The sequence below is a fragment of the Phycodurus eques genome, chromosome 1 (genome assembly GCF_024500275.1).
Source record: "Phycodurus eques isolate BA_2022a chromosome 1, UOR_Pequ_1.1, whole genome shotgun sequence".
NCBI lineage: Eukaryota > Metazoa > Chordata > Actinopteri > Syngnathiformes > Syngnathidae > Phycodurus > Phycodurus eques.
In genome coordinates, this window is record NC_084525.1 from 47710325 (window position 1) to 47738312 (window position 27988).

The following is a 27988-nucleotide window of genomic DNA, read 5'->3' on the forward strand; positions in this document are numbered from 1 at the left end:
TAAAAGATTTCAATTCACAAGCAAAGGACAGCGCGGTTTTATTTTATTGTGTTGTGAAACACAAAGTGCTTTTATTTTGAAATACAGTGATGGCATTGACTACTTTAATCTACCAGTGAAGTGAGTGTCACTTGTCAATCAATCAATTTGTCTGAAAGTCAGGTAGCAGATGGCAGCTTATCTGAATGTTACACACACACACACACACACACTGTGCCGTGTATAAAGTAGGTGAGGAGGGCAGTGTCGACATCACAATTGCAAGCAGCTTAGCACACCCACTAATAGTAGATATCCACGGACGCGCGCAAACACACACACACACACGCGCGCGCTCGTGCACTGTGGGAGTCTTGGAACTAACGTTCAAGAAAGGGTCGCGTGTGTGCTTGTGTACCTCACGTTGACGACATAAGCGACACTTGATTTTGTGTGCCTCCAGAAGAAGGCTCATTAATATTACAATATTTACATTGTAATCTTCATATTATTAGACTCGGTGTCAATAATGACATTTTGTTTTTGAGTTTACGCACGGCCCACATGCGGTCGCTTGTCATGTTGTCGTGGCGACGTTGTCACATTGTGATGTCGTGGCAGCCGGTTATTATTTTGGCATCATGGCAGCGTGCGGTTATGTTGTCATGGAGACACAGTGTCATGTTCTCATGTTGTTGTTTTGCCACGGCAGCAAGTTTTAACGTTTTCAGTTTGTGTCACGAGTGCAAATGAAAGACCCCTCGTCGACTAAACGTCACAGTTTTGCAAATATGACCTTGAATTACCCCCTTCTGGTGCCATCTATTAGTTTATTAGTTTGACTGAGATTTTGAAAAGGTTCAAGTCATAGTTTCACTTTTAAACTATGAAAGAAACATTGACTTTTGAACAGTTTCATCTTTATAATTTTGACGGAACTTTCATTGATCTGGTTTGTCATATGAAGCAACATTGTCGAAATTGTACACATTTGTCATCAGGTCAACATGGTATATTTTCCACATACTGTACACATACAATGCAACAAACATATTTTTTAAATGATGTAGGTACATTTCGTCACATTTTGTTCGGTTGATTATTTGTGTAAAGAGCAAATATGTGGTGAATTCCCCCTCAAATTATCTATGCTTTGAATCCACTTTTTTTTTTGTATGCATGCATGCATTCCGAATTCAGAAAAGTCACCATAATCTAATCAAATGTAATTATTTCTTTTACTATGAGCAAGTAAATGAAATAGTTCCACTACTAATACATTTTCAACAGGGTCTAATTGTAACCAACTACTATACATTTCCAAAGTTGTCTTCCCAATGCTGCAAACAATGGACTGGACACATCAGTCAAGGTCGCAATCACAGCCAAAGAAAAATGGAAACGTGACTTTTGTCCGATATGCTAACAGTGGGAGACAGTAAGCGTCTTTGTCGGGCAGGAACCATCCCGCACCTTCGCCCTATTGACCGTGAGCGTGGGCGAGGGAGGGGGAGGAAGCGGGAGGGGGGGGGTCGCCATGGCGATGCCAGGCAGGCAGGGAAAGGACTGTGGCGCCTCTCAGGGTGTGGCGCGGTGGACCCAGCGAGCGCCTGCCAGCAGCTCGTGCTCCGTTTTAGCGGGATAATCCATTGTAATCCCACATTAGGGTGGGGTGGGTGGGGTGGGGGGCATGCCCTTCCCTCACTCGTCTCCCGGGATGCGGCGAGGAGGCGAGGGCGAAGCAGTGAAGGAATTAGCATCTGTTAGCACTCTCGGCGAGGGGAGGAGGGGCGAAGGGGCGAAGCGTGGTGGACGCGTGACCCCATCGCGTATCCCCCCCCCCCCCATCATCCCCGCTCACCTTCCTCCATCCACCCATCCCTCGATCATCCCTCTCTCCCCCATTACAGAAGCGTCCATCCCTCCATCCGCCAAACTCTTCTTCCATTTCTCCCTCATCCCTTTAGATTCCCACCTTACTGAAGCTTGTCATCCATCTTTCTATACCTCCATCCCTCTATCATTTAGCTCCTTGCATGTGTCCCTCCACCCCTACATTGCTCCATTCTTCTCTTTCCCCTATTCCTGCATTAATCCCTCTCTTCTTCCCTCATCCCTTCATTTACCCTCCCGGCTATATCCCTGCCTTCGTTGCGACCGTCTTTCCTTTTGCCCCGAAAGCCTTCGGCGCTCCCCGTTTAATGCGGCGGTGCGTTCGGGGCCTTTCGGGGAGGTGTCGCACGCTGATGTATTCGGAAATGCGTCCGTCGCTCCGAGTTCGAGCGTCTCCTCGGCAGGGAGACGCTCACATCTGGAGGGCGCAGTGGCGTCCGGGTGATGGAGTGACGCGCACACACGCACGCCTGCGTGCTCAGAGAGCGAGGTCACATGACGTGCGCGCCTGCGTGCTCAGAGGGCGAGGTCACATGACGTGCACGCCACTCAGTCACACAGAGCGTCCTATTCACACACAGTCACATTGTGTCACTGAGAGGCCAATGTTCCAGTTGTAAATTACTGTGTGTGTGCGTGTGTGTGTTGAACAAAGTGTGGCTTTCCAGAAGAAAACGTTTTTCGTCATGTGTTGCATGTGATGACCATCCGTGTCCTGTACAGTGAACAGTTCGGGTTTGCGATTCACATTTCATCAGTTTTATTTTTTTTATTTTTTATTTTTTTTTAAAACTCCCCCATTTACGTTTCTTGTGCTCTTTCTGTAACGCCGCAAGTTGCCACAAGATGCCACCACAGCCCTGGCTGGACGGGGAAGTAGCGCAGTAATTGGTGTCAAGGAAGTACGCTCAAGTCATGCATCTCCATTGAGAGGCGAGCTTTTGAAGGCCTTTTTAGGTTTAGTCTGGGTTGTTAGTGGAAGTTACTTCTTTGCTGGGCACGTGGACATCTGGGGAAATCAAATAATCTGTAAATTATTATTTATTTTTTTTCTCCAGGTTAATATTGTAAGATGTTCTAAGTAATCAAGGGACCACAGTTTGTGAACTGTTAATATAGTGGTGGTGAAAAAACCCGGACGACGTCGCGTGATTGCGCGAGTGTCGTAAAAACAGATTTGTGGTTGTGGCCTGGCGTGTTGATGGTGACATTTGTGATACAAATAATTTGGCTTTACAGGATTTTTGGGACCAATCAGCGAGTTTAAAAACCCGATAACCTATCCGATCACATGATGGAGGAATGTGTCTATTTAAATGAGCTGTTCATTTACTGTATATACTTGTGTATTTAATTGCTCCAAAAATTATATTGACAATAAATAATGTGTCTTTCGTCCTCTATTTATGCCAGCGAGGCATAGTGACAGACAGAACAAATGAATGGTTTTCTATTAGATGGCAGGAAGTAAATACAGTAATTCACGTATCCACATCTAATTTGTTGGTGTTTTGTGAGATTTTTCAACTGTAAAATCTGTTCCTTGGCTCCATAAAGGTTGGAAATCACTGCTCTCGTCAGATCGTGTATTCTAATCAGTCAGGTCAAACCGACATTACAACGTGACAGAAACAACGGGTGCTAACGTACTGTAATTAAATTACTTTATTTTGAATTAAATGACTAATTTTAAGTAAAAGAGTGCGGGTACTCGACTGGCCGGCCTGCAGTCCAGACCCGTATCCCATTGAAAACGTGTGGCGCATTATGAAGCGTAAAATACGACAACGGAGACCCCGGACCGTTGAACAGTTGAAGCTGTACATCGAGCGAGAACGGGAAAGAATTCCACCGACAAAGCTTCAACAATTCGTGTCCTCGGTTCCCAAACGTTGACTGAATGTTGTTGAAAGAAAAGGTGATGTAACACTGTGGTGAACATGATCCTGTCCCAGCTTTTTTGGAACGTGTTGCAGTCATAAAATTCAAAATTCATGATTATTTGGTAAAAACAATCAAGTTTATCAGTTTGAACAGAAAATGAAAATCTTGTCTTTGTAGTGTATTCAATTAAATATTGGTTCAAAGTGATTGGCAAATCATTGTATTCTGTTTTTATTTATGTTTAACACGTCGTCGCAACTTCATTGGAATCGGGGTTGTACTTCACCCACACCGAAACTTTAAAGCATGATGCGACAGAACGGCGGCATGTTTTACGTCCAACCGTTCGTGCCACCGCTAGCTTGCTAGGCTACACCAAATTGTGTCGCCTGCTTGCGAGCCGTATCGTATTCAAAGTACGCCTTAAACGAACGTCCTCCCCTCTCCTGAGCGCCGGTGACCACCAACACACGTTTTCCCCCATTTTGTCCTCGTAATACAAAGTCGGCGCGCTCCACTCTTGTTGTTGTCGCCACGGTGACGAGTGTATCCGGTCGCATTTGAGTTGACAAGAAAAAGCACAAAAATTAAATTGTAAATTGGTTTTGTTGTTTTTGCATAAATGTATCAGTCAACATGAATACAATCGGGGGAAAAAAACCCAAAGCCAGTTGTGGCCGAAGACATTTGCACCGGACTCTGTGTGTGTGTGTGTGTGTGTGTGTATAACAATAATAACATCAATAATACACACACGCACCATATATGGAAGACTTCCCCCTTCATCCTCGTCATCATCGTCATCCCGCAACATCCTCCCCCCCTCAGCTGTGACCCCCCCCCTCCCCATCCCTCCGAAGCGCGCCCCCCTAACCGCCTGACCTCTTTCTTTCTCTCACTCGCCCCCTCCCCACCTGTCCAGTCGTCCTTCGTCTCCATCTTTCCTTTCCTCTTCCTTCATCCCTTCCTTCTGCATCCTTGCATTTCCAATCGTGGTGGAAACCAATACTTTGTTCCTTTTATTTGATGCAATTATGACACATTTTTAAACATTATTATTCTTATTTTTTTTTTGCGTTTCTAAGTTGTAGTCGTGTTGTTGGCCCTGATTGTCGTCATCCTCCCATCCTTCGTCTCCTCACTTTCCTTCCGTCGCGGTCTTTCCGTCAGCTGTCGCTCCTCCGCTCGTTTCCACCATCACTCCATCTGCCACTCGTCTGTCATCCGCCCTTCTTTCAAGGGCCCACTTTCACCCCTCCGTTATCCCTTCTTCATCCGCCCAGAAATGCCCAGAATGTCCCTCTTAAGCTATTCTAGCTGGCCGTTGACAACCTGGCTTTGGAGACCATCGGATTTCTCAACGCGTAAGTAAGCTTTGCTCTGATTGGATTGCTCAGCAAATGGGGAATGCCATCTGAAAGGGGACGTGGGTGAAAATTCCCAAAACATTTCTCATTCATTGGAATTGTGATGATCCTCTTGGCTATTTCTTACACTGTTACATCACAAATGATGAATCTATTAAAGACGACGGCAATTTCAAATCTGCAAGCCTGATGCCGTTTATTGCTTTTTGCGCTGACAAACGTCACCATGTCAACAGTCTCATTTTGACCTTTGTTATTCATAAAAGTAAAAAAAAAAAAAAAAAGTTACCATTTCATAAAATGAGTCATTAATTGAGTAACTTTCGCTCACCAAACTTTGCAGACGATTCATCGTCCGAGAGCGGCAGCGGCCTTCCCACCCTCACGCCTCCGTCGTCCTCCTCCGCCGCCCTCGTCAGGGAGGTCGAGGTCGTCAACGGCAACTGCGGCACCGCCCCGCTCGACTTCAGCACGCCTGCGTCCTCGTCCTCCGACGACCGCCGACCCGTGAGCCTGAGCGAGCCGCCCCCTCAGAGGCCGCCGGCGGGCGCCTCCCGCCTACCCGTCACCGTGTCGGCGGCGGCGGCGGCCCTGCTGGGCGCCCTGCATCCCAACGTGCCCGAGGAGCTGCGCAGGAAGTACCCGCTGGCCGCCAAACCTCCGCTGGCTCCTCGTCCCGCCCTGCCCGTGCCACAAGCGCACACCCACGCTGGCGAGCTGCGATTGGACCGCGACTATGGCGCCAAGGTGAGCCAAGTCACATTTTGCATATTACAAACATCTCACGGCACAGCAACAAACAACAAGATGTCACAAAATTTGGGCGCAGTGTTAGGGTCTCAGCCCTTCCGCGAATAGCGATAATCCGCGAGGAATTGATGCCATTCAATTAGTGGGAACATAAACACACATTCACAACAAAAATGAACATCTTCATTCCGGCAATCATTCAAATGGGCATGTCGCAATGAATTCTGGCAAGCGGGTGGCCTTCCCCCGGTGGCAAAACACCCAAATAAGCGATTGGGTGGTACAGTCCACTTGTCCCATAGGTCTGACTGAAACCGCGTTATCGCGGACATTAGCCAACTTTGAAGAGCAAAACATCAGGCAAATGAGAATGTGTCTGTAACAGCAAATACTGAAGTATACGATCACGTAAACAGTGTATTCAGTGTATTATTGTTTCCGCAAACCCGAAACGGATTGGTCCGTCACCGCTCTTGAGGAAAAGGGCCCCATACATTTCAAAGTACATTAATATCATCAATATTTAGAGGCGACGATAACCTTCATCAGTCCCACAATGACGAATTTTGCGCTTCCGTCAGACTGCCCCCTGCAGGGCAGCTGTGGCGGCACATGTAGCTGAGCACCACCAGGGTGTGACTGAGGAGTGAATGAATAATGCATGACAATGTCAAACATCTTTGAGGGTCGAGAAAAGCGCTTTATAAATGTCATGCATTGTTATCATTATTATTTTGATCTTACTTTATAACATATAGTAATAATTGGCCCATGGTAATGTTCTTGACATAATTTTAAAAGTATGGAAATTCAAACAAATGGTTCTGGAAGTGAATGTATATCGGTTGGTGACTCTGCAGTCATAACGATAAACACAATTTTACTAATGAATGGCGTAGTTTTATCATTAATAAGTGGCTGGTTTCCTTTATTTTTATATTTAGATTAATGTGAATGTAATGGGGTTTTTTTGTTTTTTGTTTTTGGTATGAAAAGCGCTTATAAATTCAGTTTGATTGATAATCCCTTTTGGTTTTGGGGTCTCCAGTTTTGGTTTTCAGTTTCTGTCAAGAATTTTCATTTCGGTGCATCACTAATGAAACCACGAGCAATTGACGCCACACTGTTTAGAATTACCCATATTTGATATATATATATATATTTTTTAAATGTGTAAATATACCCAAAACTATGATCCTAAAACAGTTGAAAGACTTTCAAACTCATGGGATAACGTTACCCTTAAAAATGAATCGCTCGCAGAAGATTTTATTTTGAGAAAATACACAAAGTTCACATGTTCATGCGCCAAAGGCTCTCGATGACTTCCACTAACGACCCAGGCTGAGCTTAGCTCCTCCCCGACATACAAAGCTCGTCTCTCAGTCGAGAACACGGTACTTTCTTGAAACCAATGACTGGACTCATTTCTCATTTCGAGGCGAGTACAGTGGACCCCTGCATACTTGCGATTCAGCACCTGCGCACGCACCTATTCGCAGATTATTATTATTTTTTCCAATTGAATCATTTTTCTTCCCATTTTCTCCAAATTATTTAATTGTATTGTCTTCTTCGGGGGAAATCAAGAATTTTGGCATTTAAAAAAAATAATTAAAAAATCCAATGCAGTTGTAATGGGCATGAATCGTCCGTGGTGTTTCGCGGTCCGTCCCGGTCCCGATCACTCACCGATTGCGGGGTTCCAACATTTAACAGGATGTTACTTACGCATTTGTGCGTGTGTGTGTGTGAGCGTAGTCTCCCGTGTACAGTTCTGGCGGCAGCTACGACAGCATCAAGATGGAGGCCAGCGCCGATGACCTGAGCGCCGGCCGTCTCGGGGGCCCCGCCGCCCCCGACGACGACGACGACGAGCACGACGAGCACGACGACAGCGACAAGATCAACGACGCGGAGGGCGTGGACCCGGAGCGGCTGAAGGCCTTCAACGTGAGTGGGCGCGGCCACGGGCCTCCTCCGCGAGCGATAACGACGCCGTCTGTCGTGTGCTGTGCTCCTCCAGATGTTCGTGCGTCTGTTTGTGGACGAGAACTTAGACCGAATGGTTCCCATCTCCAAGCAGCCCAAAGAAAAGATCCAGGCCATCATCGAGTCCTGCAGCAGACAATTCCCGGAATTCCAAGAACGCGCCCGCAAGCGCATTCGCACCTACCTCAAATCCTGCCGACGCATGAAGAGGAACGGCATGGAGGTACCGCTTTTTGACTTACTCAAATAGTGGACCTCCCTGCATACTAGCGCTTCGCCACCTGTGGATTCAATTATTTGCAGATTTTTTTCAATTGTTATCCTTTGTTTTTCTCCAATTTTATTCAGATTTTTCCTTTTTTTGTATTAAGTCTACAAAAACTACTCTACAAAACAGATGACTACACTACTAGAGTGCCTGGTTGTACTGAATAAGTGCTGCAAGTGAATGCTAATCGCAAACATTTCTTCTGCCCTCCGGTGGTGAACTGCGGTCCTTCACGACACGGTTTGCCCCGCAGACCCGGCCCACTCCGCCGCACCTCACCTCCGCCATGGCGGAGAACATCCTGGCCGCCGCCTGCGAGAGCGAATCACGCAACGCCGCCAAGAGGATGCGCCTGGACGCCTATCACGTGAGTCACCACGATTGCACGTTTTGTCGCCTATATTGAAAGTCTAGTCTAGATGTTTTTTGTTTTTTTTTAGACAATAACGATAGAAAATATTGAGGTTAGATGCATTTGTTGCAAAGGAATTGTAAGTTAACTGTTTAAGAAGTTGATGGCAAGAGGTCATCTTCTTGAGCAAAAAAAATATATAAAGAAACTAAATATAGGTCCTTTAAATAAAATGCCACATACTCACCAAATGTTACTAAGGTGTGCAGATAAAAGTGCTGACATCATCAAGGGCCAGCGCTCTGAACCTGTGAGGACGAATGTGAAATCTGATCGTTTAAAGACAAAGTTGTGCCTGAATCCCAAAAAGTTTGAGGTCAAAGTGAACATGATTTTTCTTTTGTTGTTAACAAGAGAAGCCAACGTGAACTTTGTGTTGGGCGCTTCCAGGATGAGCCGAACTCACTGGATAAACCGTCCGGCGGCGGCGCTCTGAGGGAGCCGGCGTCACTCGTTCCCTCGGCCTACTCGCTGGCCGCGTCCGCCTTCTCCAACCAGGAGCCGCAGGTCTACATCAACGGCGCCGGCCTCAGCTACGGTTACCGTGGATATCTGGGCGCTGCCGTGCAGCATCCCGTTTCCCTGACGACTGGCGCCGCCGCTCAGAGCAATGGTGAGGATGGCGGGAGGCGGAGCTTGTGTGATCACATTCTTCCGTGTTGCTGCCGCCTTTTTTTTTTTTTTTCTCTCTCCCACATGTTCGGACACGGGGGGGAAGCAATGAGTCCATTTTGACACTTTGTTAGCTCCCACCGCTGCCAAGCTGTTTCAATTAATGAATTGTCTCGTCTTCCTCATCAGGCCCCACAGACCTCAGCATGAAGTCGCACTCGTCCGCCAACATGGCCGCCGCCGCCAACCATTGTCTGGGCGGGCGGGGCGCGGGCGGGGCCTTGGCCCAACTCAGCCAACCGGAGATCGCGGCCGTGCGTCAGCTGGTCGCCGGATACCGGGAATCGGCGGCCTTCCTGCTGCGCTCCGCCGACGAGCTGGAGAACCTCATCTTGCAGCAGAACTGAAGAGCGCACGCACATACGCACACACTCACACACATATTCAGCCTTTGCCGGAAGCGTCTGGGAGAAAATGTGGCAAAAGTGTGAAATCCTTGGCGAGCACTTAGAGAGGTTACCCCGGTCTTCTGGCAATCAGCGTGAGCCTCGGAGGAAGAGCGACTTTGTGTTGGGACACCCTCTCCCCTAACATGCCGGCTTGTACATAGAAGCACTTTTCCCCGCTGCCCTTCCTGCTACTTCTTATGCACCTCGGACGCCTGTTGACCAGAGCAGGAAATACCTCAATCATCCACTTCCTGCCCCGCTGGTGTAAATACTCAGCTGAGCATGTGAAGGATGAAGATGTGTGTGTGTGTGTGTGTGTGTGTGTGCGCATGCATATTTGCGTGCGCGCGTGCTAAATGCTAATGACTACTCCTTTATTACCTCCCACGCTAACGTGGTCGTCACGTCTCTTCGGACCTCCTCCGTCTCTTCTCGATGGACCTTAAGCTCCTGCTCCTCCTCGCTGGCGCCCTCCAGAGGAAGAGGAGAGCATTGGGATTTTGCTGCTAAAACGAGAGAGCGGCGTTTCTGCCATCGACACACGCGAGACCTCACAAACGGCGATGACGACAGACCACCGAAAGCTTTCTCGTGTTGCGCGTCTCGTTTGGACTATTCTGCCCGCTCGGCAACAAGTCGCAACGGCTACGTTAATAGGCTAACGTTTGTTGTCTGGATCATCCAGTGATTTGTTGCGAGGAAAACGTTAGCGTATCTTAAAAGTTGTATTCTTTTATTTAAAAACAGCAAACTTTGATTTCAGTCTGACATGAACTTTGTTTTTACGTTGTACAGCTAGTCAACAAGTTGACTACGTCACGTAATGTCTTTCATCTTATATACGAGGCTCAATTAGCTTGGTCTGGATACCTCAATGAGCAGCTTTGATTTGATTTGTCACGAGGATAACGATAACTTAGCTTAAAATCACATTTTTATTTGAAAACAGCACACTTTAAGTCCAACGTGAACTTCGTGTACACATCGTACAGCTAGTCAACAAATTAACTACATAACTGGATGTCGCTAACATCTTTCATCTTACATACGAGATCTAATTAGCGTGGTCTGGATCAATCAATGAGCAGCCTCGATTTGTCGGGAGGAGAACGTTAGCTTGGTTTAAAATCGGGTTGTTTTATTTAATAACAACAAACGACATGTATACACATACGGATGAGCGCTATCGAGTACGGCTAAGACAAGCTATGTTATGCTAAGCTAACAGGCGCTAACAAGTCAGCGAATAAAGGGGGCGACTAATGAGTGATTATTTGTGTTTACCATGGAGCTTTTTGTTTGTTTTTGTGAAAAAGACAAACTAGCATTTTTCCCTTCTTCGGCTAACCTGTTAAATGTTGCATTTGCACTTGACATGTTAGCATCTTATTTATCATAACTTTCAGTACAATGATTTATGTTGTCGTGAGGAGAAAGTTAGCTTAGCATGAAGTCATATTCTTCTTCCTTTTTTTTTTTTACCTTTTTCTTTTTACCTTTTTTTTAAACGAACATCAATGTTCTTATCACGACCTTTGTATGGAACTCTAGGTCACATTAAGGTAAGCTAGCAAAATTGGTTTTGTGTATTGTTTTTTTTTTTTTTTTTTTTTTTTTTTTGCAAAAAAAACATTTTTGAAAATGAACAAGCTAACGCTGAGGCTTGGACAGAGGGAATTGTTTCCGACTGTGATGTTTTTATTTCGTGATGGAAAGGGGGTCAGGTGCTGCGGATTGCACTTTTTTTTTTTTTTTTTTTACGCAATGCAGCTGATAATCACAATGTACCCTCGACGTTAGGCGGTCTCACACTGCGAGGGTTTAGTGATTGCGAAAGCAATGGGAGTTATTGTGACTTGTTGGTTTTGTGGAACATTCCCGATTTGAACTGTGAAGAATGTTTTTGTTGTTGTTTTATTTTGTTGACAAATATGCAAAACAGGGAGAATGAGAATCGGGTGGGGGTTGGGAGCTATGATCTCACATGATTTGTGTGTCACTGCGTTACAATCAGGTTTTAAAGGTTCTAAGCCAGGGTGTGGGAAAAGTATGGTCCTGGGGCCCCAAACGGCCCACTCTGTTCTGTCATCCAGCCCACTGAGCATTTACGTTATCATTATTTGTTGCATTAATTTCAGTTTTTCTCCCCAAAATTGATTGTATTTTTTAAATTCATTTATCTTGTTTAAAGAAAAAATGGGTCAATTAATTCACTGCATAAAATAAAATATCAATTAATAAATAAACTATTTATACATTTCACAATTATTTTATAACAAATTTTGGCAGTTACTAAATTATTTTAAAAAATACAATTCAAATGAAAATGTATTATTTTATCATGATATACAGTAAATTATATACATATTTTAGCTTAAGTTTTACCTCATCAACGAAATACCTGGCCCCTCTGTCCGTTTTCAAAATCAAATGTGGCCCTTGAGCACTAAAGTTTGTCCACCCCTGTGCTAAGCATTTGTATTAGTCCAGGAAACCGAACCAGAACCAGAACATATTTCACGAAAGAACGTTGTCAGTCTCGATCTGCTAAGGTGAACGTTACAAAAACAATGAAAAAAAAGCAAAGGACAATCTTTGCCAAGTTGTAATTTGCTTTTTCAAATAAGATTTTTTTTTTTTTTTTTTATCATAGACTGCGCCTCCTGACTCCAATTGTTAAAAAATTGTGATCATTTTTTTTTCATCTTGTTTTTTTTTTGTACAGTGTTATACGGTATTTGCCTCAAGTACACATTCAAAAACGTCGCACGTCCACGTGCATTCCTTGAAGGAAAAAAAACAACTTTATGATTACAATATTCTGTCAGATAAGTCTGTGTCGGACTTCATGTTTGAAAAGTACGGTTAAGCTGAGCTGCGATGTCGTTCGAGCAATCACAAACTTTGTGAACAAATGTCAACATGGGAAGATTGAAATTTGTATTTTTATTTTTTTTCCTACTAGTCCAACTCAGCGCAATAGTGGAAAGCACGTCTGTCTCACAGTCGAGAGTTCCTGTGTTGGAATCACAGATCGGGCCTTCCTGTGTTTGCACGTTCTCGCCGTGCTTGTGTGGGCTTTTTGCCACATTCCAAAAACATGTTCGGTTAATTGAAGACTAAATTGTGAATGTGAGTGTAGTCTGCGTGTGTCCTGCAATTTACTGGTGAGCAGTCCAGGTTGTACCCAGCCTCTTGGCTAACGTTAGACTCCAGCTCACGCCCGACCCCAACTGAGGACACACTTACACGTTGTAGCTACTTACTGTATTACTGACTGTGCTTTACAAGTTAGCGTTGATGTTGTTTTTCTTTCTTTCTGTGGATGTGTCTGACTTCTGGATTGTGATCGGGATCGCTTGCTCAGCCTCGCTTCACGCAGTTTCACTCAGTGGAAGTGTATATGTTTACATGTACAGAACTTCAACTTTCTCTGCCATTGTTCCCTCGTATTCTGTGATCCTTGTTCACCCCCCCCCCACAACCCCCAAACCACCGGCAAACCCCAACCCCACCAAGGGAAAAAACAACCATCGGCTTGAGACACATTTTCAATTTAAGTTGTTCACTTTTCTTCTTTTTTTTGGTACCAGTTTTTCCAAACAGCTTCTTAACATTTAGCCATGTGTGACTAATGGATGCTAAGAGCTCGCTAGCATCTCACATGACAGAATTAGAGATGCTAACTACCTGTTAACGTTACCTCAGAGGTAACTGAAAAGATACTCATAGTTTGTTAGCATTTAACCACGTGCGACCTAAGGGATTCTAACATTTGCTACCATCTTGTTTCAATCAGGGATGCCAGCTGCTTGCTAGCATTTAGCCATAGGTCGCTTTGTTACACTAAGTGGTGCTAAGGGGTTGCTAGCATCTCACATGCCTCAAGTTGGGATTCTTGTCAACATTTCGCCTTAGGTCACAGAAGAGATGCCAGACTTTCATAAGTATGACTAAGTGATGCTAACTCATATTAGCATTTAGCCATAGGCTACTGAAGAGATGTCATTAGTTTGTTAGCATTTCTCCATGTGTGACTAAATGTGACACTAACAGCCTGTTAGCATATCGCATCAAATCAAGCTTTATTTAATTATTTATTTAAAACATCTCATTTCGGGATGCTACCTGCTAGCATTTCAGCCATAAGCTGCTGAGGCGGCGCCCATCGTTTGTTAGTGTGAACAAGCGATGCTAACAGCTTGGTAGCATCTAGTTATGTGTCAATCAGGGATGCTAACAGCTGTGACTAAGGGTTGCTCAGTGCTTGCTAGCATTTAGTCGTAGGTCAGTGAAGAGATGCCAGCTGTTTATGCTGCGTTCACACCGGACGTGAAGGAAACTTTTGCCTTGTTACTGTACGCCACCCCTCACTCGTTTGATCGCGGGAGTTGTGTACACACCAAATGTGAATTCGCTTCACTCCCATGACACGTAACCAGAAAAGAGGTGTGGCTTCCCAGGATAGATAGCTAAGCCAGTTCTTTCGGCTACTTTGCGAGCAACCATGGACGATGATTTAACTGCTGTGGTTTCTCTATTGGCCTGCTTGTTGTGGAAGTCCAAAATGTCGGAACGCCGAGCACGGTCGTGCTTGGGTTCACAACATTACACCAACTTTCTCGCTCAACATTCTGGAGGCCTGCTCTTTTTTCGTACGGTCCCTGTATTGGGAGCAGGTGATATCAAAAAGTGCTGCGTGCCCACAAACAGCAACGATAATTTAACCCTCCATTGTTCCGTTCAAAAACTCCAGAACATTGCGTGTGACGCAACATATTCTCGATGCCGATTGGCTGTCGCGACGCACCGTCACACAAATTTGCGGCTCGAGTTGAAATTTTCCAACTCGAGCAAATCGGGGAAGCTGCAAATTTTCACTTGCTCGCCCGACTCTCGTCAAACGCGTCTTTCACGTCGCTCGGCACAAATTTCGTGCCTATTCGCGCATTTGTGTTGACTTTATATCGAAGCATAATGCGTGAATAGTTCCATTCTCATCCGGTGCGAATGCACCATTTGTGTTACTAAGTGATGCTAACAGCTCCTTAATAGCTCACATGCCTCAATTAGGGATGTGAACCGCTTGCCAACATTCAGTCATAAATTACTGAGGTGGTGCCAATCGTTTATTAGTAACTAAGTGATGTTAATGGTTAGTATTTAGCCACAGGATACTGAAGAAATGGCAATTGTTTGTTAGCATGTGGCCACATGTGACTAATGGAGTTTACCAGCTTGCGAGCATCCATCTTTGTATCCATTAGGGATTCTAACTTCTTGTTAGCATCTAGCCATACGTCACTGAGGGGATGCTAATTGTTTAGCATTTATCCATATGTGGCTAAATGCTGCTAACAGGCTGCTAGCGTCTCTAGCCATGTATAGATTTTTGATTCTAACTTCTTGTTAGCATCTAGCCATAGGTCACTGAGGGGATGCTAATTGTTTAGCATTTATCCATATGTGGCTAAAGGATGCTAACAGGCTGCTAGCGTCTCTAGCCATGTATAGATTTTTTATTCTAACTGCTTGTTAGCATTGACCCATACTAACAGTTTGTTAGCGTCTCTCCACATGTCACGAATGGATGCCAACAGATTGCTTGCAGATCTTACTGTAGCTCAATTAGGGATGCTAACAGCTAGCTGAGTGCTACTTGCTGAAGAAACAAAACTGGGCTTGAATTGAAAACCAAGAAAAAACACACACAGTGTCCTAGTACCATAGTTTTTTTTTTTTTTTTTTTTTTTTTTTTTTTTTTTTTTTAATTATGTGGAGGGGGGTCAGTTGTACACACACGCCAATCGGTGTGAAAGAATGAAAAGCCATTGAGACCCACTTTAGGGGTCTACTCGTATATTTAGTGAGTGAGAAGGCTGCAGACGACACGTTAACCTCAGGAAAAAACAACAACACAAAGTTTTGTACAAACTCTCATTTGCTGCCCTCTTTGATACCATTTTCTATTTATTGTCTTTCTTATTCCATACAACAGTGGACCTATTGTGTTCATAGATTTGAATGAGACTTTTTGTTGTGTTTTGTCAAAGAGAGCATATCGTCAACAATCTAACGGTGACTTATTTTTTATTTTTTAAATGTGCTGTCACTGCGGACATTTAGTTTTTTCTTCAGACCTCCTGTGATGTACAACACAAAGCTGAATATACTAATGATAATAAAAACTGTGTGCTAACCAGCTCAGCATCTGTCTTTTAGAAGAAAAAAAAAAGCAGAAGAATAAAGTTGAGACTCACCCTACTTAAAGGATTATTAGGACCATACCAAGGCCATAAAAAATAAAATAAAATAAAAAAATACTACCAGAAAAAAAGTCATCATATCCCAAAATAAATTTGCAACACTATGAGAAGAAAGTCATTTTAGAAAATTCAGGTCACCATTTTGCGAGCAATAATTTGTAACTCTTGAGTAAAAAGTTCATTTAGCTCATTTAATTAAGCACATTTTTACGAGCGTAATGTAACGCAAGTAAAAATCTGTGAGAAAAAAAGTTGTCATTTTTCTTATTGGAGTCAAGTCACAATTTTATGGTCGCAATAGGGGGAAAATTGTCATTTTAAGTTGGTACATGTTCCACATTTAAATGATGAGAATTTTACAAGACTAAAGTTGTATGAATTTGCACCAAATCTATTTTTGAATCAGTTTGGGAGCATTTTATCGCTTCTTTTGCGACTGACACGTCACACATTCACACTGTGGCGGTTGAGGAAAAAAGGCTAAAATCATCGAGGCATATATAACCACAGGCACATAATTCTTTATCCTCTGCCGTGAAAAACAACTCGCGATTGCACTTTACCGCGGCCGGTTTGCAGCGTGAAACATTTCATGCTTCGCAGTGCTTCGACCCGTTGAACAAAACCGGATTGCAGTGTGAATGGAGTGCCGAGCGCACGACTGTGCTGTACTGCCCCCCGGTGGCCAAGGCGGACACTGCAGAAGTAGCGGAACGAAACGGTTGATTGACGTCAACTCGGAGCTCGAGGCCACCCGGAAGTAGGCGTGACGTCACGGATAAACGCGAAAGAACTCGTGTTTGTCGGTCGCGCGCACCTGTCAGGTTTCGAAGGCGAAGCTCTTGAAAGGACGCGCGTTCACGAAGCACCTCGGATGTCCTCCTCCGTTTCCGCTTCCGCATTGCTAATGCGAAAAAAACAACAAGCAAAAACCGGTCGGTCCGGCTTATCCGCTGCCGGGCCGGAACAATGCTCGGTCCCGACGGCCGCGCAGGAGGAGAGCACCGCGGGGCGGCTGCTGGTGCGCTGCTCGTGGGCTGCTCGTGGGCGGCCCGGAGGTCATGGAGGGCTGCTGCCGCTCGTGCCTGCCGTGCTTCAAGCGCCTGTGGGACCGCGTCTGGCCCACCTTCCGCTACCCGAGCGTGCCCAACCACGTCATCGCCAACCCGGGCGCGCGGGCCGCCGAGATCCGGACGGTGTCGGGCGACGTCCGCGCGCCGTCGCCCAAGAAGAGGCCGGTGCAACTGTACGCGGCACTCTTCGACTTCGAGGCCCGCGGCGACCACGAGCTGACGGTCCGGGAGGGCGACAAGCTTTCGGTTCTGGAGCAGCGGGGCGACTACGTGCTCGCCAAGAAACTGACCGGATCTCTGCAGTCCGGACTAATCCCCGCTAACTACGTGGCGCTTCTCCAGGACGAGTTCGCCAAACACAAGTGAGTGCGCGCCGGCTGATCTCGGGTCGGTTTCAACACGTTGGGCGCGCGTTCAAGTAAGGTGCGCTGGACTGGTCCCAGGTCGGTCGGCCGGCAGCCGCCTCGAACCTCCGCAACCGTTTCGTTTAAGCAAAGTAGAACCAACATTAAAACATGACGAACAACAAACAAACAAACAAACACATTGTTTGACTCAAATGAACATTTTGCTTTTATTCCACTGACAATACCCAAATTCCAAAATGCAAATATGGTCATTTAGCATTGAATTGCAGACAATGAAAACTGGTCAAAATACAGGTCCAGTTTTCAAGGAGTTTTTTTCCTTCTGACCCATATGTAGATGTATGGCTCATATTTGATGAATTTGCCTCCCAAGTGGCACAAAACTCGCTCTTCAAGAGACCTCAGGTCACAGAATATCGCGGGCTTAATTTCTCTATCGCGTTTCCTTTGGCGTTTTCGTATTTTGCGCAAGAAGGCGCGGCGTCGCCGAACGAGGATGCGATTTATCCACCTTGGTAACTTTTGACCCGAGGTATGTGCTACCAAGTCGCGGACGTTTCGCTGAGGTCGCGTTGCCTCACCCGTGCAACTCCACATATGGGAAAAGAGCGCGGCTAAGCTAGCATGATGTTACATTTTGGAATGTCCAGTGCGCCGGAAGCGGCCGCTCGGCGTGACCCGAGCATCTGACGGTTCCCGGCCGAGAGGAACGTGGCCGTCCGTCCGTGCTGGAGCGACATCCCCGCTCGCCCCACCTGCGAATTTGTTTCCACTCTTTCGCAAGCTTAAGGAGGTCATCGCGGGGACCCGTTTTGAAGACGCGGATGACATCGAGATGGCCGTGGCGACGGCGCTGCGGAGGATCCCGGAAGAATCTGAAGTGCCTCGGACTCCGGGCGCCATTACTTCGAAGAGGAAAACTCGTAGTTTCCATTTGAAAATATATCTTTTCTGACACCAGTCCTGGACGCTTTCTGACACGCCTCGTGTTATTTTCTGTGGAAGTTAATCCAATCCAACAAAACAACTGGTTTGGTATAAAGTGAAAGGAAGGCGTTTTCACACTGGGAGGGGGGGGCACAAGACCGCCAAGGTCGCAGTCCTTACAGGTCTGGTGGTGGGTCAGTCACACATGAATTGAAGCTACGGTACCCCCTTGTTTATCGCGGGGCTCAGGTGGTTCGGTTCCGGATTTCCCCCACAACAGCTGAAATCTGTTTTTGATTGTTCATACACATTTTTAAACTGTATGACTCCGACTCTTACTGACCTTCCTCCACTCCTATTAACCGCAACCATACCCTTATAAACGCTTTTTATACTCATCAACGCATTTTTATCTCTTAAATATACAGTCATGCACAGTAGTACTTTACATTCGGTACATTTCAGTCTTTGTCCCTTTTTTCAAAATTGTGTTTGACTTTTTTTTTTTACATTTGTATTTTAGGCTAAGCAAGCATTTATTTCACCACAAAAAAATACAGCATCCAGTCCCCCCTTTTTTTCCCCTAGAAAAGGTTCAGTGAAATTAATCAAGTTTGTTTTGATAAATAAATAAGGATTGCAATATATATTAAATATATAAGTACAGTGTATAATATATACATAATTCATTATATATATATATATATATATATACATATATATATAAAACTATTAAAATATATATATTTTTTTGTTGTTAAAATGACTCAAAAGGACTCGAAATTCAAGGTGAAGGACTTGCCTGACTCGGGACTTGCACGACTCGACTCGGGACTTGCACGACTCGACTCGGGACTTGTATGTCTCGACTTGCAACTCGACTCGGGACTTGCACGACTCGACTCGGGACTTGTCATGTCTTGACTTTGCGACTCGACTCGAGACTCGCACGACTCGACTCTGGACTTGTATGTCTCGACTTGCGACTCGACTCTTGTATGTCTCGACTCGACTCGGGACTTGAGACTTACTTGTGACTTGCGAAGCAATGACGTGATCGCACCTCTTTTGCTTGTTGGTAGTTTCAACGAAACCTGAACCACACACCCATGCTGACGCACGTACGCACACGCAGCTAATTCTCAGGCAGAAGCAAACGATCCCGCAGCCTCCACGTTGAACTGAGCCGACCAGTTTGGTGTTTATATTCTTCTTTTTCTGTTTGTGTGTGCGGCATTTCTTTATCTGCAACACCTCATCTCCCGTCGAGGAGTCGCGGAGAACAGCAAAGGAGGGAAGAGAGACAAATGTTTGATTTCGTCGGGTGTTGTGGTCCGCGCTTGGCACTGAAGTGGGCGTGTCCCGTGTGCGCAGGTGGTACTACGGCAACATCAACCGCACCAAAGCCGAGAAGCTCCTGCTGGCCCCCCAGAACAAAGATGGCTGCTTCCTGGCACGCATTAGTGAGAGTCACAGTGACGAGTACACCATCTCAGGTGTGTTGGGAAAACAATGTTGAACAATGTTACACAAAATGTATGCGTGTGTGTATATGTATATGTGTGTGTGTGTATATATATATATATATATATATATATACACGAAAGATATCATGGAATCAATCAAGGACCGAAAATATATTGGGAGCCTCTCTCTCATTCAAGTCGCCACCTTGGTCGGATATAACAGCTGAACACAACTGTGGCGTTATCTCTAAAATGGAAATCAAATTTTCTTCAGAAAGTTCTTCCCGACTGGGAAGTTGGTGTAACTGTGTCGCTATTCTTTGGACTTGACATGGTAGTGCTGCCAGTCAAAAGATTTAGAAAATGCACATTTTTCCATTTTACTTTATATATATATATATAAAAAAAAAATAATGTTAGTTAAAATTGAAAGTCGAGTAGTTCAAATAATATTTTTCCCAAATCAAACTTTATGCTGGTAAAATTCACATTTTATCTACAAATGTCTTTGTTTCCCCCCCCCCCTCAGAATTTTAAATACTGGTATTATTGACTTTTTTTCTTGAGAAAAACCCCACATACAAACAAACAGTTAGATAATGATTTCATTGTGAAGAGAGCTTTTATTTTTTTTTTGCAAATTTTTCTCAAAGCTCCGGATTTTGTCTTGTAAAGATCCCGCTTTTACCTAGCAAAATTACTTTATTTTCACTAGCTGAAATAAAAATATTTTTTAGAAAACATCTGAGTTTGTATAATTATAACATTTTTAACATTATTGACTTTTTTCTAAAATATTATGTTACTATCATAGGTTTATCTATTGATTATTTTAATATTAACATTTATATTTCTCGTAATTTTGACAATTTCCCCCCCCCAGAATTTTATAACTTGAAAACAAATATATACAAAATCATTGTCCTTGTTTTTTTTTTTTTTTTTTTTTAAATGTATATTTTTTTTTTGATATATATTTTTTGTTTAATTAAAAAAAACAAAAAAAAACTCACTTGTCCTGTTCAGCTGCTTGCTCATACAGTCTGTGTAACCTTTTATGCCAGAAAATGTTTTTTTTTACGTGCAACATTTGAGTTTGATGCGTTCGTTCCCTATTGTGGTTATTGATCTTGACATTGATATTGCACCCAGTGTTCCTCTTAAGCGGCCGTCTTTTCAGTCACCCTCCTCCTTGCGCGGTTGTTTCAGCCCGCAGCGACGGGAAGGTTCACCACTTCCGGATCCAGCGCTCGTCCATCGGCGCCTATTTCGTGTCGGACAAGATCTCCTTCGGCACGCTGGGCGAGCTGGTCTCGTACTACCAGAAGAACCCTCGCAGTCTGGGCGTGCAGCTGGCGGAACCGTGTGCTCAGCAGGTAACGCATCATGCGGCCAGATTTTAAGACGTATGCATTCTTGTGGCCTTGATCTTTTTGTCAAAACATTTTTTTTTCTCATAGTTCAACTTTTCTTTAAGCTATAAAACAATATGTTAGAAAAACAACTACTTACAACTACTTTTTAAATTTGTAAATCTTCTCAAAAATACTTTTTCCAAACAAAATTATTTATTTTTTTTTATTCTCGTAGAACTACTTCAACCTCATTTTTTTCTCAAATATTTAAACCAAAAAATATTTTCCTCAGAATTAAAAACATAATAATAATTAAAAAATTCATGTATATTCCAATTTTTTTTTTGTGACAAAAATATGACTTTTTTTCCCCCCCTCATGATTTCCAATGTATTCTCTTCATATAATTATTTTGGTTCTTTTCAGTGTGGTCCCCAGTACGCCTTTGTAATATCGGCGCATAATGATGAGAAAAGTAGCAGTAATTATGATCATCATTTCCAAAAATAAAATAGAAAGATAACTATTATAATGTAGTCGCAATAATTGCGTGGTGTTAAAATGGTCTTTATTTCAATTTCCAAGCATTTCATTGAAGTGCGCTTGTTAATGTTAACAAGCAGAAACGGTGTGACTGCGTTTGTTTGTATTTTCTTTGTGTACTTGACAAATGTTATTTAAGATCATTTAACATTTCAGTCATTTGTCATTCATTTCCATATGTAGTTGTTTTTTTTTAAACATTGTGCTGATGTCAAACACTTGCACTGTCAATCATGTTTGTGGCGCACTAATAATGAATAAAAGATGATCACCAAATGTGGTCTGGCTCGTCTTCTTCATCAGTTGGCAAACAAACGTTTTGTCGTCTTCTTCATCATCATCATCAGCGGTGCGAACACTCGAGCTTGTCCTTGAGGTTCCTCTGCGGAGAGCCAGCATGGACCCTCCATCTTGTAACGCTGCTCCCACACGCATACGCGCGCGTGGATTGGCGCGTATTCACATGCTTGTGCTCTGCGCAGCGGGAGCTTTACGACATGGAGCCTTGGGAGCGGCCTCGAGAGGAGTTCAAGCTGCACCGCAAGTTGGGCGAAGGCCACTTTGGAGAAGTGTGGGAGGCGCTGTGGACGGCCGAGAACAAGCGAGTAGCCATCAAGATGCTCAAGCAAGGTACGCCGCCGTCGGCGACGCGCCCCTTTGCAGAGACCACTCGGTGGGCTCTCACGAAACTGTTGTCGTCTGTCGCCGTGGATTTTTTTTCTTCTGTCTGTTGACAATAAACGCAACTCATTTCACGAAAAGATGCAATTTGGCGGTTCGAACTAGTGAGCGATCCTTTGAAAAAGAGGCTTCAGGCAGTTGAGGTTTACTGTCAAACTAAACCTAAAACAAAGAGAACGACACACGATGTCGATAAACTTGCGGGGCTCGAGGTGGCCGTTTGCACTGGCGTTAGACGGCGGATTTGAGGGGGAAAAAAAAAAAAAAAAAGCCTCTAAAATATTCATACCGATGAAAGGTTATTCCCAATTCCCTTGTTGTGATCGTGCAGTGTTGTTTGCAAGCGTATGCAGCACAATGTGCAGTCATCCTTGTTATTTTGGTTTTTGTGCAATCCACAAACGCGCCAACACTTTGCCCCTACTAGCTTAGCGTCGCCGTAGTGTTTCTGATCTACCTATTGGTCATGTCTATGACAGCAAGCAGGAAAAGCATCCATGCTACTTCCTGATAGGCCGCTAAGCAGCCGCTTCCAAATTCGTGCAATCTTGCACCGAACGTAAATTAGCGAACAAACCTTTTCGGAAAACGAAAGGAACAGACTTTGTCGTGAAAATGATATGATATGAGTTGCACTTGCCAAGCTGAAAGGCAACAGCAAAATTCACATTTGTTTACAATACATTTTTCATTGAATTCTGTTTTTGTTTTTGGTGTTGTGTTCCTTTTGTGTGCAAATGATGCCTGGTTCGATTTGTGCGCAATTAAAACATATACTTGTTTTGAATTTGAAATGAGCCACATTAAATTTGGTTCCAGTTATGAAGAAGAGTTCCGTGAATGCGCTTATCAAACTCTTGGGCTTCAGTAGTTCCAACAAGGTTAAGGAACCACTGACATAAAACAACCGCTTGCTTAGCTTTGAAATCTGTGAGCTAAATGCTAATGCTAACGCTTTTCACCAATCGCGATCTGGTCTGAAACGGATCCCCGTGACATTCGCGGGGGATCGGGAGAAGGTCGGACCGCGAACAGCGAAAATCTGTGGTAATTGATGGCCATGTATAATTGCATTGGAAGCAAAAAAGTGTCATTTTTTTTAACCCCCAAAAAATCTTGAATAAGTGGAGATAAACAACCAATAAGCGTTTTCAGGGTCGCCCCCCCCCCCATCCAAAAAAAAACAAAACAAAGAGAAAAACCACAAAATTAGGAAATTATAAAAGAAATTAAAAAAAATCCGCGCATAGGTGAATCCGTGAGTCTGCGGGGTTGACTGTTTCCTTCAACGTTTCTTGATGGTTGTCAGAGGACACCAAACAGGACGAGTTTGTGAAGGAGGTGCAGGCGCTGAAGAGCCTCCACCACCCCAAACTGATCCAGCTGCTGGCCATGTGCTCGCGCGGAGAACCCGTCTACATCGTGACCGAGCTGATGTGCAAAGGAAGCCTCAAGTCCTACCTGGTCTGTGAGTAGACCGACAGAAACTTTGTCCTTGAGGTTCCTCTGCGGAGAGCCAGCATGGACCCTCTTTAGAACTTTTTTTTTTTTTTTCGGGGCACTCGAGGACAAACCGTATATATATATATATATATATAAAAAAAAAGAAACAATACAAGCAATCCAACAAATACATTTCAAAATGTCAGTTCAAATGACGGCTAAATTGGTGAAAGTGAGCTAAAGGTGAGATAAAATAAACGGGCGAGGTTAGTTGGCCGAAACTGTTGGGAATAAGTCTTCTCTACAGAGCGAAGGAAAACAAACAAACAAACAAAGAACAACCAGAGCTTTGTTCAAACATAAGCTGCATATGTTACACATCCAAATCCAACCCCAATTTCAATGAAGTTGTGTCGTTGTGTTAGACATCAATAAAAACAGACTACAATGATTTGCAAATCAAGTTCAACCTATATTTCATTGAATACACTACAAAGACAAGATATTTAATGTTCAAACTGATAAGCTCTATTGTTTTTAGCAAATAATCATGAACTTAGAATTTTATGGTTGCAACATGTTCCGAAAAAAGCTGGGACAGGTTCATGTTTACCACCGTGTTACATCACCTTTTCTTTTAACAACATTCAATAAACGTTTGGGAACTGAGAACACTAATTTTTGAAGCTTTGTAGGTGGAATTCTTTCCCGTTCTTGCTCGATGTACAGCTTCAGCCGTTCAACAGTCCGGGGTCTCCGTTGTCGTATTTTACGCTTCATAACGCGCCACACATTTCCAATGGGAGACGGGTCTGGACTACTACGAAGCCGCGCTGTTGTAACACGTGCAGAATGTGGTTTGGCAATGCCTTGCTGAAATAAGCGTACAAGTGTGCGCTGCGCCTTTGTTGTGCACACGTGAGTCTGAGGATGGCAGTAGTGTGACACAGGCCGAGTTCATTGAGGATGCCAAGAAGAGGTACACGGTCAGGAAACTAAAATTGAAGCTAAACTTCAGAAATTCTACATTTTTCCACAGAGACGAGAACATTTGTGTGGGTTCTGTTTGTACGTGGAACTGCTGCGTTTGTGTTAAAATAACAGCTGTTTGCTTGAAATCGCCCGCTCATTTCCGTTAGCTGGTCCATGGCATTTCTCATTCTGTTTTAGACTAGTGATGCTGTGTTGAAAGTATTTTCAATGAACATTTATGACAAAGCAACAGCTGGAAGCAAGAACACGTCGCCTCTCACTGCTAATCCGTGCTAACGACATGTGCGTGCGTGCGTGTATGTGTGCGCGTGCGTGCAGCTGCCGAAGGCCAGGTGCTGACCTCGGCGCACCTCATCTACATGGGCAGTCAGGTGGCGGAGGGCATGGCCTACCTGGAAGACCGCAACATCGTCCACAGAGACCTGGCGGCCAGAAACATCCTGGTGGGCGAGGACCTGGTCTGCAAGGTGGCGGACTTTGGACTGGCTCGCATTATCAAGGTGCGTGCGTGCCACATCGTGTCAAGTGCAAAAAGAAGTTAAACACAGTAAATCAGAAAAAGTTAAAACGAGAAAATAGTTCCTAGCAGCATTTTTTCCCCCCTAAAGTTTCAGGAAATGTTGAGTTTTTGGTACTGCACCCCCTTCACTAACTGAACTATTCACGAACTGAATTTTTCTGTACAATATCACAAAAGGTCATTTGGAAAAATGTACATGTTCACGCTTTTTCGATATTTTCTGAAAAGGTTATTTTTGCAAAGGGACAAAAAGACATTGACCAAACTTCTTGGATAGAATTGAAGATGTGAAATATGCACTGAAGTGCTGGCGTGTGTTGTCGCTTCGCAAACCAGAAAAGAATCGATTGCTACTTTTTGGTTTTTTTTTTGTTAGCCATCCTATTACATTTTTGACATTTTTTAAATAAATAGATATATCGCAAATGATTCTTCTATCTCTAGTTGGGTACTTAGGGTAGCTTATGTTACTAGTTGATCAAGCAAAGTAGTGAATTTGTGTAATTTATGGGTTCACTGTACTAAAAGGTTCCAACCATGCAGTAAATGTTGTGCGGCGTTTTCCAGGACAGCGTGTACACAGCTAGCCGGAGCACCAAGATTCCCGTGCGCTGGACGGCGCCCGAGGCCGCCATTTACCAGAAGTTCTCCGTCAAGTCGGACGTGTGGTCCTTCGGCGTTCTACTCTACGAGATGATGTCGCGCGGCAAAATGCCCTACGACGGTAACGTTAGCATTTAGCATGTAGCATCACCATGTACATTTTTGGGGACTGAAATAATACCTTTTTGCACAATACATGTATAATAAGAAAAAAACAATAGTACAGTGCATTTGTGAGAACAGTTGCATTAAATCCTTTAGAGCTGTTTGTTTTTAAACATTTTGCTCCAATTTTATTCAACGTATAAGCAATAAATAGTAATTGAATCATTATTTACAAGTACAGCTTTTTGTTTTATTTTCCTACATTTATAGCATGAGGTCTATGCAAATCCTTTTCGATGCTAAGTGAGGTGAAATCTGTCGAGACGCTCACGTTCCCGATCTGTGACGACCTTTCAGGCAAAAACAACAAGCAGGTGTTGGACCTGCTGTCGTCGGGCGCCCGACTGGCGTGCCCGAGCAGATGTCCTCGCAACATCTACCGCATCATGATGGACTGCTGGGCGCCCGAGCCTTCCAAGAGGCCTTCCTTCCACGCTCTGCACAGCCAGCTGGACTCCATTTACGCTCGCATCTACTTCAAGACCATCGAGGTGTGACGACCGCGCGGCGACGAGGAGTTGGACAATGTCGCTGACAAAAACAGTCTGTCGGGAAGGTCTCGACAGGAAATGAGCTGTTTCCTCAATGATGACTGCAGGCCACAAGGAGGCGCTATGTGCAATAACGATGTGCAAGCTGGCGTTTAGCCACTTTAGCTGGCCGACATAAGCAAATTATTATTATTTTTTTTTTGTCCAAACGTAACCGCCAGTCATGTCCCTCAAGGAGGACGGAACATTTGCGTTTGTGGAGAGCGAACGTGTGTTCAGACGTGCTCGGTCGCCAAAGTTCTGTGCGTTGACTGGTGCTGTTTGCCAGGGGCGGGCAAAGCATGGCTCCATTTAAAAAAAAAAAAATTTTTTTTTTAATCTGCCCCAGTGAGCATTAACCATGCTCAAGAGTCCTTTACAATTTTGGGGGGGAATAATTCGTTGATTTCTTGTTGAAAGAAAAAAAAATGTTCGAAGAATAACCACATTTATAGACAGGAACAGCAAAACTTCGAGTAATTGACAGCCCCCCTAAAATTGTTTATAGTTGCCCATGTTAATTGTTTAAAGCATAAATCTACCACGAACTATGATCCTAAAAGACGAAATATTGTTTCAAACTCACCTTACAACATGACTCTTAAAAATAAATAGCTTAGCTGTTTTGATTTTGCTTTGTAATAGCCACTCACCGGAGCAAAAACACGAACATGCAACGAAAACTCTCCGTAGCGTCCACTAACCCAGGCTAAACTTCGCTTCTGCAAATATGTTAGAACGTTCAAGATGTATTACGCACTTCAGCATAACTACTTGACACCAATTACTGCGCTCCTTGTCGCCAATGAGTTTGCGCTATCTGGTAGCACAGGTTATTATGAAACTCCCTGCCCCCCCCATGTTTTACATACATTTGAATTTCGGCTCCATTTTCCAAATCAAACGTGGCCATTGAATAGAAAAGTTTGCCCAGCCCTGGTTTAAGCTTTGCCGGTTAGTACGCTTAGCGTAGCTTCCCGCACTCAGCGGGTGTGGCTAAAGACCGTTAGCCAAGCACAAAGCATTTACGGTACGTGGAATCGGTCTTCCGGCGGCCTCCAGCAGGGGCGCCGTGTTTACACGGTCGCGTTCACACCTGAGATGTTTGGCAAGGGGTCGCATGTGATGCGATGCGAGACGACAATGCAACTCTGCTGCTTGATCACATTGACAATCTTGAGCCGTGAATCACGAACAATAAAGTCTTTCCAGTCTTTCACTTTGGCATACTTTTTCTCCTTGAACGAAGGAGGACATGAAGGTCATTTTGGAAGAAAAAAAAGAAATGCTTTGCCACGTGGTAGAGGACAAGATGTTTTCTTGTGTTGTAACTCCGACATACTTTCACACTGATTCTCTTGTTTCATCTGCAGTATGTCGACTTTTGACCATTTCTTTTTAGATTTGATGCATTCATTTTTTTTTTTTTTGCAGCATCTCCGTGGGCCG

General features: G+C 44.2%; 2 protein-coding genes and 1 long non-coding RNA gene across 5 annotated transcripts in view; 2 read left to right on the top strand and 1 right to left on the bottom strand.

Moving 5' to 3' along the window:
- The window catches only part of LOC133412657 (nucleolar protein 4-like), a 38448-nt gene extending 27257 nt beyond the window's left edge, over nucleotides 1-11191 (top strand). The window contains exons 7-12 of the mRNA XM_061696173.1: nucleotides 5467-5870; nucleotides 7635-7826; nucleotides 7900-8088; nucleotides 8387-8500; nucleotides 8936-9158; nucleotides 9347-11191. Coding sequence (XP_061552157.1) covers nucleotides 5467-5870; nucleotides 7635-7826; nucleotides 7900-8088; nucleotides 8387-8500; nucleotides 8936-9158; nucleotides 9347-9564 — 1340 coding nt within the window. The 3' untranslated portion in view covers nucleotides 9565-11191. The remainder of the gene's footprint in view (nucleotides 1-5466; nucleotides 5871-7634; nucleotides 7827-7899; nucleotides 8089-8386; nucleotides 8501-8935; nucleotides 9159-9346) is intronic.
- Nucleotides 6010-17257, bottom strand: LOC133412662 (uncharacterized). Its single transcript, XR_009769793.1, has 3 exons — nucleotides 16690-17257; nucleotides 9988-10069; nucleotides 6010-9818 (listed from the first exon to the last, which is right to left on the bottom strand). It is a non-coding gene; the product is annotated as an uncharacterized LOC133412662 (long non-coding RNA).
- Nucleotides 16636-27758, top strand: srms (src-related kinase lacking C-terminal regulatory tyrosine and N-terminal myristylation sites). Of its 3 annotated transcripts, none has more exons than XM_061696141.1 (8): nucleotides 16637-17307; nucleotides 19615-19736; nucleotides 20859-21082; nucleotides 22087-22234; nucleotides 23595-23753; nucleotides 25040-25221; nucleotides 25809-25965; nucleotides 26307-27758. In XM_061696141.1, the coding sequence occupies exons 1-8, from the start codon at nucleotides 16934-16936 to the stop codon at nucleotides 26504-26506; spliced, it is 1566 nt and encodes a 521-aa protein (XP_061552125.1). In that variant the 5' UTR covers nucleotides 16637-16933; the 3' UTR covers nucleotides 26507-27758. The 3 variants fall into 3 exon arrangements, with proteins under 3 accessions (XP_061552144.1, XP_061552125.1, XP_061552133.1); XM_061696149.1 differs by having other exon boundaries at nucleotides 16638-17307; nucleotides 20916-21082; XM_061696160.1 differs by lacking the exon at nucleotides 23595-23753 and having other exon boundaries at nucleotides 16636-17307.
- Nucleotides 27759-27988: the final 230 nt, after the last annotated feature.

What these genes read in the sequence shown, in the direction of transcription:
- srms (XM_061696141.1), top strand. Translation starts at nt 16,934, where the DNA reads ATGGAGGGCTGCTGCCGCTCGTGCCTGCCGTGCTTCAAGCGCCTGTGG. An exon ending in CATCAAGATGCTCAAGCAAG is followed by an intron (nt 22,235 to 23,594) that starts GTACGCCGCCGT and finishes GATGGTTGTCAG; the next exon opens with AGGACACCAAACAGGACGAG. An exon ending in CGGCAAAATGCCCTACGACG is followed by an intron (nt 25,966 to 26,306) that starts GTAACGTTAGCA and finishes ACGACCTTTCAG; the next exon opens with GCAAAAACAACAAGCAGGTG.